Source organism: Mauremys reevesii, linkage group 5 (assembly GCF_016161935.1).
Source record: "Mauremys reevesii isolate NIE-2019 linkage group 5, ASM1616193v1, whole genome shotgun sequence".
Lineage (NCBI taxonomy): Eukaryota > Metazoa > Chordata > Testudines > Geoemydidae > Mauremys > Mauremys reevesii.
Genome location: NC_052627.1, coordinates 98057499 through 98069664, shown reverse-complemented (window position 1 = coordinate 98069664; position 12166 = coordinate 98057499). Strand labels below are relative to the sequence as shown.

Below are 12166 nucleotides of genomic sequence, written 5' to 3'. Positions count from 1 at the left end.
ACCCCATGATCCCAGCCCAGAGCATGCTCCTGCACCCCAACCCCTCATTCTCAGCCCCACACCAGAGCCCGTACCCCCAGCTGGAGCCCTCACCCCTCAACACACACCCCACCCCTGCTACCCCAGTCCAGAGCCCCCTCCTGCACTCTGAACTCATTTCTGGCCCCATTCTGGAGCCTGTGCCCCCAGCCAGAGCCCTCACCCCTCCCCCTGCACCCCAACCCCAATTTTGTGAGCATTCATGGCCCGCAATGCAATTTCTATACCCAGATGTGGCCATTGGGCCAAAATATTTACCCACCTCTGATGTAAGTGATAAAATGTAATAACTATGCACTACATAGCCATAACAAATATAAGATGCAGTGAGGTGGTAGAGTTGCAATAAGCGTATAGTGTTACTATGCATAGGCTTACAAATGTAATTACAATAGCAGTGTTGCTAACTTACTGCAGGCAATTTCCAATTCCATGTGATGTTAATACAAGTGTTTGATGTACTTAATGAAGCAGTTACGAGACCCTTATCACATTATTGTGCAGAGAATAAAATTATGTAACTCCCTCCCCCCCCACACACACCCAATTAACTTCCTGCCTATACACACTTGCTATACTACAGTAAGTACATAATACACATCTATGGCATTGTTTCTTCAGAATATGTTAACCCACTTCTGTTTTTCAGATACCCAGAAGCCACATTGTTCCTTCTCTACGCAGTTCTATGAGGTTTATGTATTATGTTAATACTGTACAGTGGTTATAAAGCCATGAATCTCACAGGCACAGTAAATACAGTGCTCACTCTGTCCTGAACTGTTCAGCTCTGGCATATTGATAATGCAGAGTGTGTACATGGTATTGGTGTTATATGGATAACAATATAGCTCAGTCTATTTGTAGACTACTATTCCGGTTGTTATAGCCTCTCTAAAAGGGACTGTCCTGGTAGCATGTATTAAGTATTAAAGCCCTTAGCATCATTATGTACATGGAGTTTATTTTTGCTTTCAAGATGCATCTTTCTTCCCCCTTTGGTTGATGTGGAACAAGAGTCACATTAGCAGTCAATACAGAATGTTGTTTGAAGTTATTAGTACTTTGCACTGCCTTATGCTGTAGGATGAGATTTTCAGAAGCATTCAGCATTAGCTCTATGCTGTTCCCACCAGCTTCAATGGGAGCAGAGTTATGCCAGCCATAGTTCCTGATCTTACAAGAATTCAGGTTTGCATAGCAATTAAAATTAGTAAGCTTTTCAGTACAACAAAACAAAACGACTCTCCTTTTCACCAGCTGAGAGGGAAGAGGTTATCTGTAGAAGACAGACAGGAAAATAAGTAACTTATCCGATCCCTTAACAGCAGTTCAGAATCAGAGCCTCACCCCTTGGGCACAGCTGTATCTAATTTGGAGCTTACTCATTCTTTTCTTTGAAGGCAGTGATGTTCAGGAGAGGGTTTCTCGTTTCTCTTGGCTAGTTCACATTGTATAAGGTTTAGTTAAATGCCATCACACTAAGCATGATCCCCTTCAAAGAAACCACCTCATATTGTCCTGCTAAGAGCTTCTAACATCTTGCTTTTTAATGAAGAGGATAGAGCAGCTTTGGAAAACTAATTTTTAAGTTGTGACACTCTCATATAATATAGACTTGGTGTCCACAGATTAGTCTTTTTGTGCATTTCTTACTTATGGTCATAATGAAAGGTCCCAGTCTATCTCCCAAAAGGTTGTCCTGAAGCTTTTGTCATATTTGGATTAGCTTGACACCATGTTGTGGTCAGTCATCCTAAAATAATGGATGATAAATTTTTCAGATGGTTAATATAAAACTCCTCTGCTTTTTTCCTGTATTCTTAGGGCCCTTCATTTTCAATTTTTATTTTATTTATTTTTTTCCTGAAAATTTATCAGTGTTTTTTACAACCACAAAAAAAAGTGGGGGGAGATCAGTGCAAAAGATGATTAATTTTTCTGGGTAAATATCAAGGTTTATTTTGGTGGATGGAAAGACGGGATGGGGGAGTATTCAGTAGATTAATGCTTTGAATTCTGTTCAATGTGGTTTGCTGCGGAACTAAAACAGAACTCAAAACACAATGCCACCTCTGAATTTAAGAAAATATGTCTAATCTCCAAATAAAACTTTTAATTTGAATAAACAGTTTACTGTTGTATGCTTAGAACTATTAGCCTGTAAATATTTGCATTTAATAATTTGGCCACACCATTTGTAGTGCATACACTCAATTTCATCCTTTTCTCCTGTTTTTGTTTTTAAAACTTTCAAATACTTCCTTGTGTTCTAAAAACATTCTGATACACTAAAATTGGAAGGAAAAAAATCTGTATCAAATCTTTACATCATTATCTGCTAACAGCTTGAAATGTGTACATGGTGGGTGAGAGATTCATCAATACGTTCACACACACACACTTCAGAACTTGTGTGTGTGCCTGTTTCTTGTGTATATCTTCTAGACGAATACATAGCCTTACTTCAATGGACAGCTTTGCGCACACACACACACTAATGTATTATTGTAATACATATATCATACAATGTATTGCATTTTCCTAAAAAAAATTTTATATATTTGAATGATACTAAGGATGGGTAAAAAATCAGAAAAAAAATGAATACTTTCTGTAAAACAAGAATTTTTCAGTAAAAGTCAGTTTAACCTGAAAATGAAGGGGTTTATGTATTCTTAAAACCAAATGTGTGCCCATCCTTCAAATTCTGCTAAATTTACTTCAGAGATCCAGGATCAGTCGTAACACTGGCTTTTGGCCTTTTGGGATAATCAAGGGCCAATTCTCTTCCAGTTAGAGAAATACAATGCATTGCAATCTACTACAACAAAAAGAGTTATGGTCATTTTAACAAACTATACTTACACCTAGATCAGTGTATCTAAGCTAAAAAATATTCAGTTTACAATAATGAGCATTCCTTCTATACCATAACTGCTTATTCTTTAACCACAGGCTTTTAACTTTCTTCTCACAGCATATTTCACATAAGGCAAATGTAGACATGACACTGGCATCTAGAGGATGTTATGTTTAACAGCACTTAAAACATCTCACATCCACCACTATGATGTAGTTACCCCAGAATTGCACTGGTGTAAATTAAATGAGAATCTGGCCCCTCAGTTCATGTAGTTCTCTATAATTATTATTTGGAACTGTAAATAATTACCCCTTTGCTTTCACTAACTCTGAATTTACTTTAAATATTGTTTCAGAGTGGTAGCTGTGTTAGTCTGTATCAGCAAAAAGAATGAGAAGTACTTGTGGCACCTTAGAGACTAAAATTTATTTGGGCATAAGCTTTCATGGGCTAAAACCCACTTCAGATGCATGGAGTGGAAAATACAGTAGGAAGATTACACACACACACACCCAGAACATGAAAAGATGGGGGTTGCCATACCAACTCAGGATTTGAAGGATGATCCCTCACTCAGACCTTGGGGGACAGGTCAGTCCTCGCTTACAAACAGCCCCCCAACCGGAAGCAAATACTCACCAGCAACCACACAACAAAAACACTAACCCAGGAACCTGTTCTTACAAAGCCTGTTCTAAACTCTGTCCATATATCTATTCAAGGGACACCATTATAGGACCTAATCACATCGGCCACGCCATCAGGGGCTCATTCACCTGCACATCTACCAATGTGATATATGCCATCATGTGCCAGCAATGCCCCTCTGTCATGTATATTGGCCAAACCAGACAATCTCTACGCAAAAGAATAAATGGACACAAATCAGACATCAAGAATTATAACTTTCAAAAACCAGTCGGAGAACACTTTAACCTCCCTGGACACTCAATTACAGACCTAAAAGTTGCAATTCAACAAAACACACCTTCAAAAACAGACTCCAAAATTAATTTGCAAACGGGACACCATTAAATTAGGCTTGAATAAAGACTGGGAGGGGATGGGTCATTACACAAAATAAAAACTATTTCCCCATGCTAATTTTCTCCCTATTGTTACTCACACCTTCTTGTCAACTGTTTGAAATGGACCATCCTGATTATCACTACAAAAGTTTTTTTTCCCCTCCTGCTGATAATAGCCCACCTTAATTGATGTGTCTCAGAGTTGATATGGCAACCCCCATCATGTCATGTTCTCTGTATATATCTTCCTACTGTATTTTCCACTGCATGCATCTGATGAAGTGGGTTTTAGCCCACGAAAGCTTATGCCCAAATAAATTTGCTAGGCTCTAAGGTGCCACAAGTACTCCTGTTTCTTTTTTTTTTTTAAACTATTGTTTGTGGATTAAGCTTCATACTCATTAAAGTGAAAGACCAATAGCAATAATAAAGGAAAACACTGAGCAATTATCTCAGCACAGAAGCCACCATTATTTTGACCCACAACACTTTATGCCAGTCAACGATGTCCCCGAAGCAGACACTGTGGATTGTACCAATTATTTGGTTGTTTGGTGACATGGACAAATGGGGTCTCTTTTAAATGACCCACTACTTACCAACTTGACAATATTTTCAGTTATTTAGTATTCAGCTCACTCTTAAGTGTGTTTAATTATAGTGATACGATAGTGAGTTAATGTGTGGTGAGCTAGTTTTCCCTATATACCGTCTGCACCCTTTAAAACTTTGAAAAAAAATAAAAAAACCACTAAGCTCTTTACTGCCCAGAATGTTTCTTGTGCAATCTCTGCCCAAAAGAGTATTTTTGAAGTTTGATATTACATGTCATTTTTAAATTATGAGACTTTTAACAGTAGTTAACATTTTAAAAAATAGTTGTGTCCCCCAACTGACCCCCAATTAAAAAAATACACCCCAAGAAATGCAAAAGCTTATGTGCACATAGATGCTAATGGTGAAATCCTGGCCCCACTGAAGTTAATAGTTTTGCCAGTGATTTCTTTGAGGTGAGGATTTCACCTTAATGCTCATTGAGAATAATTGCACAGGACAGAATTATTTTCACCAAGTTGGACTGCAAACCACTTTGGAATTATTATAGCTCCCAAGAGAGCTCTTGTTTTACACCCAACCTAATGTATTTAAAAGATATTACTAGCCCTTATTTTATTTAGATTCAAAATACTAAAAAGATGCTTATCCAAGGCTCTAGGCACCCAAATACATTTAATACAATGAAATTCCAGCTGCATTAGATAGTCATTTCAACAGGAACTCAGCCAGCCGGAAACCTACAGAGACGCCTTTTCAGTCTTCCTCATTATAGGAATCATCACTCAGCCCTCTCCAAAATCCTTCTCAGCAGATTTCTTTGATAACTTTGATATGTACACTGACCATTGGAATTCTAAGTGTCAAAATCATTCTTCCTAAAAATTGTTGGACCCAAACCTTGTAACCCTTTTTTCACATTGAATAGTATCTTCCTCCACAATTAACCTTAGCCTTAAATTCTCTCTTCTGACAGCAGACCCCTTTGGCACCTCCATTATGGGGAGAACCAGTAATGGTGGAAATGAAATATTCCATGTACCCCTGCCTTTTCTGGGCTTTAGCTGTTTTCTCAATTATAGTCAGAATGACACTGAGAACTGGCCATATCCCAGACCTTAATAAGTTAAATTATTGAAAAAAGTTGCTGCTAGCTTGCAAACTTCTGCTTAAGTTTGGACTTCAAACGGGCTACCTTTCTAGTGTTGTATTCACATTTTTCTTATTTTTTATTTTTCAACATAAAACTCCTGAAAAATGGGTTTCTAAAAAAATAACGAAGGTGTCCAAGCCATGACCATTCTCCTCACATTTATATTTTCATGTGCTGCAATATCACAGATTATCACAGTGGTCTTCAGCAGCACTACCCAGCGATGGAGCTATCTCGTTTTAACTGCATTTAAGAATTTTGTTGCCTACTGTGACAGGGAAACTCACCTCTCCTGGGTACCTCCTATCAGCTGGATATGATGCTGCAAGCTCTCCTGCCCCAGGCACCTCTCTAGGTTGTTGACCTCACTAGGCAGGCCTTCAGTAGCTCAGCCCTCCAGACAAGCCACAGAGTCTAAAATGGATGATCTCCTTCCAGAGTAGGGAAATCCAACAACCTGACAGCCTTCACCAGAATGTTCAGCCCTGTTTCTGGGCCCTTTAATTCCAGCTCTTTCGTTGAGCTTCTAAAAGAGACTTGTCCCCTTCTCTGTGGATGGTGGGGGGGACCTGGGCCCAAAGGCTGGGTCCCAGCCCAGGGACCATTCTCACAGCAGCTACATACTGCTTCCTTCAGTTATCTGCTGCTATTCTCTGGGCCTTTTCCCATGTAGCCCCTTTCTCTTCACCCTTACCTCAGCACTCAAGTTCTCAAAGCCTCTTCCTCCTCATTGAATGCAAATATCACCAGAACCCATCTACTGGTTCTCCTTTTGAGCTCCTGCAACCAGCAACAAGTGAGCTAACAAGCATGCACCCACCCAGGAACTGACCTAGGCAGGCCTTGCAGTTCCTTCTATCTGAGCCAGCTGGGCTCTGACTTGCTGCTTCTGTGCAGCCTTTCTGGCAGGCCTGGCAGATCCACTTTCACTGCTCCTTTCCTGGGGCATGGAGTGATAGGACTGTGGGGCCTCCAGCGGGGGCCTCAAAGGGCCAGGTGTACCCCATTACATCTACCTCAACTTGTTCCTTGTAACCCAAAGAGAAAACAATAGGCCTGTTTCTGAACTCATGTCTACTGATATAAATCAGGACTAATTGCATGGGAAAAAAGGTGGAGTAAATAAGAGGAGAAATCAATCAAGTGATTCCAAGAGGTGATTCTCCCCTCCCCCATTTTCCCTGTTCTGCTTCTACTGCTTTAGATGCTAGTACAGTCTGGTTGTGTGTCAGAGGTCCAACTGACAACCTTTTGTAATTTTATATTAATGAATGGAAGGGCTATCAGATTGATTTTCATGTATGTATTGTAGCAATATCTTCAAGCATTGTCAAATTTCTATTCTGCTACAGTTCTATCCCTAATGACGGTCTCACAGTGAAACAGCATGTGATCCTATGCTTCAGAAAAGCAGCTGCTTTTGCTAATTGAATGGCCTTCTAGGCTAGAAAACTGTTTATGACTATTCTAGTACTTACACTGTCAACTAGAAAATTTGGAGGCAAAAGTCAGTGGAGTTACAGCCTCGGTGAATTTGATGTTTCATCATAGATTTTAGTCTTTTAAGGCAGATTTAAAATTTTTAGATATAATACATATTACATTATTAATATACATCATTTTCACTTTTTTTTAAATGGAGGAGTATAAAGTGGTTCAGATTAAAGTCAACCCATAGGCAATTTAGTTCATCTACAATTACTATCTGTGGAAACCTTTTTCAGAAGTTTGAGGCTCTAAATCCCCATTAGCAAATGAAAATCCATGTTTAAATATAACTGCCTATTTAAGCAAGACAAAAAGACCATTGTGGTATTGAAAGAAGAACAGTGCCCCTCTCTGAAAGAGATTCTCATCCCATTTAATACTTGATTTTTCTAGCACTTTATGATCATTTTATATTGGTGCAACTCCACTGACTGCAAGTGAGTTGCATTGCTGTAAAACTTGTGTGTTACAGTGATGAATTAGGCCCTCAGATGCATACAAGATTGGTTGGGCTTTGCACTGCCATACACAAAATCCACATTAGGATCCCTACCTTCTGGATTGCTAGCAATCAGCCTCAGAGTTGAGGTGAGTAGGGAACTCACGGTTGTGATGGTCTTTAGAATTCGTAACTCTATACCAGGGAATCAGCAACCTTTGGCACATGGCTCACCAGGGTAAGCACACTGACAGGCCGGGCCGGTTTATTTACCTGCTGCATCTGCAGGTTCGGCTGATTGCAGCTCCCACTGGCCGCGGTTCACTGCTCCAGGCCAATAGGGGCTGTGGGAAGCAGCACAGGCTGAGGGATGTGCTGGCCGCCGCGTGCCAAAGGTTGCCAATCCCTGCTTTATACTCATGGACCTCAGTTCCTTCTTTCCAATTTTTAAACAACCTTTTGAAAAGTGACTTCAAATGTTGTTGATGTAAGGTCAGACGGTCGCCACGTCCAATATAGCCATAGTCACACAGCCCCATGTTAGTAGTCCCCATATTGCAGCTAGAGAGGGAGGTAAGAGCAGGGGCTACATACCTGTAATTCCCTCATCCGAAGCAGTTAGACAGGGAGCAAGGAAAGGGGACTAAAACAGGCAAAAAACTTTGGCTCTGTGTCCCAACTCAGTGAATCAAGGGCAGTAGGCAGAAGTACTGCACTTTATCATTGAGAATACAGACTGTTGCTTATAATTATCTTTTTAATATGTTAAAATTACAGGTTGCACCATACAATAAAAGAATAAGTATAGCTGCAGAGGTGGCATTATTTATTAATCTATACATCTGAGAAGTTTCACACATTTCCTCATTTACAGTGAAACCCACAAAACTTTATTATTGGAGTGTTCCCTTGCTTGCGCTATGAAATTAATAAGCCAACACTTTCCTAGGTGTGTGCTAGGTATCATTATCGTCTTTGAAAACAGTGATACTTGCACTTGCTTCTACAGGTTGAACCTCTCTAGTCCAGCACCCTTGGGAGCTGGCTGGTGCCAAACCACAAAATTTGCTGAACCACAGGAAGGCAATGCAGAGTGCCAGCAGGCAGGACCAGTGCAACCACTAGGCGAACTAGGCAGTGGCCTAGGGTGGCAAGTGGTTGGGGCACCCAGGGCTGTCCTTAAACCTAGGCAGCTGGGTAGGGCACCTGAAAATTTGGGGCAGCACTGGGTCTTAGTGTCCACCATGCTAGTTTTCCTATCCCTGTTCTGACCCTTCCTGCAGGCTCTGAGTCTTCCTGGGAAATGGCTCTAATAGTTAAAAGAGAAAAAGTCTCCAGCCTGCCAGACCTATTAGCACAACACTGAAACTGTTCAAGAGCCATTCAAGGGGTAATGAAGACATTTAACAGGCCTTTGCCAACCCCCAGGTATCTATTGTCAGTTTCTGAACGTACTGACAAAAACAGTTGTGCAGGACTGTGATATTTACTCAGAACATGTCAGTCTACAGTTTAAAATTTGCTTTAAAAATATTTCATTGGTGAGTTGGTGAAGATTATAAAAATCACATCTCTAAAAAATCCTTGCATAGATTTTTAGATGCACAATCATCTTTAACCTTAAATGCTTGGATCTTCAGACATATGGTTTTTTAAATAAATTCTTCAAAAGACCACCCTTATCTAAAATAAGAATTTTAATTGCTATAGTATACTATAGAAAAAAAAACTTCCAAAGTCTTCCTGTCCTTTCTGTCCATCCATTTCTCCCTCCCCCTCACCCCCATCTCTCCTCCCACCACCCAAGGAAGCAACAGCCCTTTGCTTCCAGATAGCTGGAAAAAGTTTCCCTGTCTTTACTTCTGACTATCTGATGAACTAGTTTTAAGCAAAATCAGTACCTTAGTAAGATATAAAATCCTTTGTTATGCCTAAAATCTTTGCAAACATTTTTTAAAGTTGGTGAAATTTCATAAACATGTGTATTATTATGGAGATCACACACAGTAAATTAGTGTTCCCTTTTTCTAAAAGCAATGAACATTGTTATGAACACACTAAACCTCTGACTGATTAATTTAAAATAATGTCTGTTCCAGTGAGTTAAATATCTAGTAATCTGGAATGAGTACATTTAAAATATAAAATCAGCTTAGAAACACTGATTAAGAAAATGTAAAACAGAAGAGCTGCATCATGTATTCCATAATATTTAATGCTGTATTCAGCAAGACAGCTGACTCACCCTTACTACAAAGGGTTTGCAAATAAATGTCTGAAACTTCAGGGCATATCAAAAAACCTGTGACTGACATTTTTTATTCCCAATTTTAGTGCTTTTAATTAGGTACCTTCTGCATGTCCATTCTGCGTGAGGGAGAGGGTACAGGGGTCTTCATGGGGAACTGTGACTCTCTGCTACCGTGAGGTGGGCAGGGCGTCTTGTTATTCTTTCTGCCTTGTCCCCTGGCCCCTGCCGGGCTGCAAGCTCAGGCTGCCATCGGGCATAGGGGCACTAGTTTAATAATACTGCATAGGGCCCCATAAATCCTAAGGATGGCCCTGGGGGCACCAAAAAGCAGTGCCCGGGCTTTGCGGCTCCTGGGCATGTGAGCCGCTGCTGGGGCGTGGGGCCTTGAGCCTGCTCTGGAAGGGGCAGGGGCAGCAGCGGCTCACACTCCTGGGAGCCGCAGAGCCCGAGTGCAGCGAGGAAGCGGGGGGGGGGGGGGGCACGGGGGCCTCTGCCCGCATGGATATGCTGCAGGAGCCCCCAGAAGGCAGCTCCTCCCTACCAAGCTGATGCCGTGGCCCAAGTCCAGCAAAACCCGTGAGTGGACTCGGGGCGGGGGCTGCCGGGGTGGGGAGGGCTCATGGGGGGGGTGGGGTGGCTGTGCACCCTTCAGGGGAGTTCAGGGGCAGGGAGGGGAGGAACCTGGTCTGGGGAGCAGCCCCTGGGCATGTCTGGCCCCTGGGGTCTATAAAGGCTTGTTGGGATTTGCCCCTAAATCAACCAATGTTACGGGAGCGGGGGTGGGCAAGTTTCGCCTAGGGCAAAAAATATCCTCGCACCGGCCCTGCCAGCAGGTCTCCATAGGCACAGGAAATAAGAGTGCAGGGGGTGCTGCAACACCCCTAGGCTTTGCACCCAGTGTGGCCCCCACATCTGGGGGGTCCCAGCCACTGGCCCCAGGTCCTCCACTTCCCTCCCAGAGCTTGAACACTGTGAATCAGCTGTTCGCAGCTCTCCAGCAGCACTGGGAGGGAGGGGGAGGAGGTGGTAAGCGCAGGGCCGCCGGCGCGCAAGAGGAAGGGGGCAGAGCAAGGAGCTTGGTGCCAGTGGATGATCCACACCCACTAATTTTTCCCCCATGGCTGCTCCAGCTCTGAAGCACCCACAGAGTCAGCGCTTATGCTGGACCATGGATGTTGCTGGACCAGAGAGTGCTGGATTACAGACGTTCAGCCTATACCAAGTGCACGTGAGTGCACAGGCACATTTCTTTCAGTATCTGAAATTAGACTCCATTCCTTTATATTTTTATATATATATATATACACACACACACACACACACCCCTTCCCAATAGATTTGTCATATACACATGATTCACATTGCTATCTAATTTAGAACATCTCCAACTGTGCACATCTGCACAAATGCAGCAACTTATTTATAAACGATACCCAAGCTATATATACATACCTGAAATAGCTTTAATCTAGATCATGGGTTCTCGAACTTCATTGAACCATGATCCTGTTCTAACAACAAAAATTACTACATGACCCCAGGAGGGGGGCTACAGCCTAAGCGTCCTGTCAGGGTGGAAGTGGGGGTCCAAAGCTGAATCCCAAGGGCTTCAGCTCCAGGCAGGGGGCCTGTAACCTGTGCCCTGCCACCCAGGGCTGAAGCCCTCAGGCTTCCGCTTCGACTCCAGGCGGAGAAGCTTGGGCTTTGGCCCTGGGCCCCAGCAAGTCTAAAGCCAGCACTGGCAACCCCATTAAAATGGTGTCATGACCCACTCTGGGGTTTGAGAACCACTGATCTAAATGACGTGGGTACCAGAGCACTGAGGTAATTACTTGAGTAGCTAGTCAGAGCTGTAGCCCATGGTGCCACACCTTCACCTCTGGTATCCAAGCTAACTAGATTAAAGCTAAATTGGGCACGTCTACACAAGATCCAAATCGCACCCTATGATTGCAGTGTAGACATACCATCACATATAGTGGGCCCATTGTCAGCTGGTGCAAGAGACATAGCTTCAATTATTTCAATCGGAGTATGCTGATTTACAGTAGCTTTGAATCTGGCCCAGTATGTGGTAATGGCATAAGCAGCGCTCAATTTGAAATGCTGATTTACTGTTTTCCACCCTCATATCCCCCTCCCCTGGCAGATTTGTTCATTCTCCCTCCCTAAATACTTTTTCTTTGCTAGCATGAAAAATTAATCAACCGGCCACAAAGCACAAAAAGAATTGCTACAGATTCATCAGGTAAGAGCTATTTTTTGCACTAGATGGTTAAAGTTAATTTTATTAAGTTACACTAATCTAATTGTTGCCAATATTTTCATTCATTAAACTGACCCTTTC

The 12166-nt window shown here is 42.2% G+C and overlaps 1 protein-coding gene across 1 annotated transcript in view; it reads left to right on the top strand.

The window, feature by feature from the left end:
* DTHD1 (death domain containing 1) overlaps window positions 1-12166 on the top strand; it is a 40153-nt gene that overhangs the window by 26986 nt on the left and 1001 nt on the right. The window contains exon 9 of the mRNA XM_039541819.1: window positions 12010-12067. Coding sequence (XP_039397753.1) covers window positions 12010-12067 — 58 coding nt within the window. The remainder of the gene's footprint in view (window positions 1-12009; window positions 12068-12166) is intronic.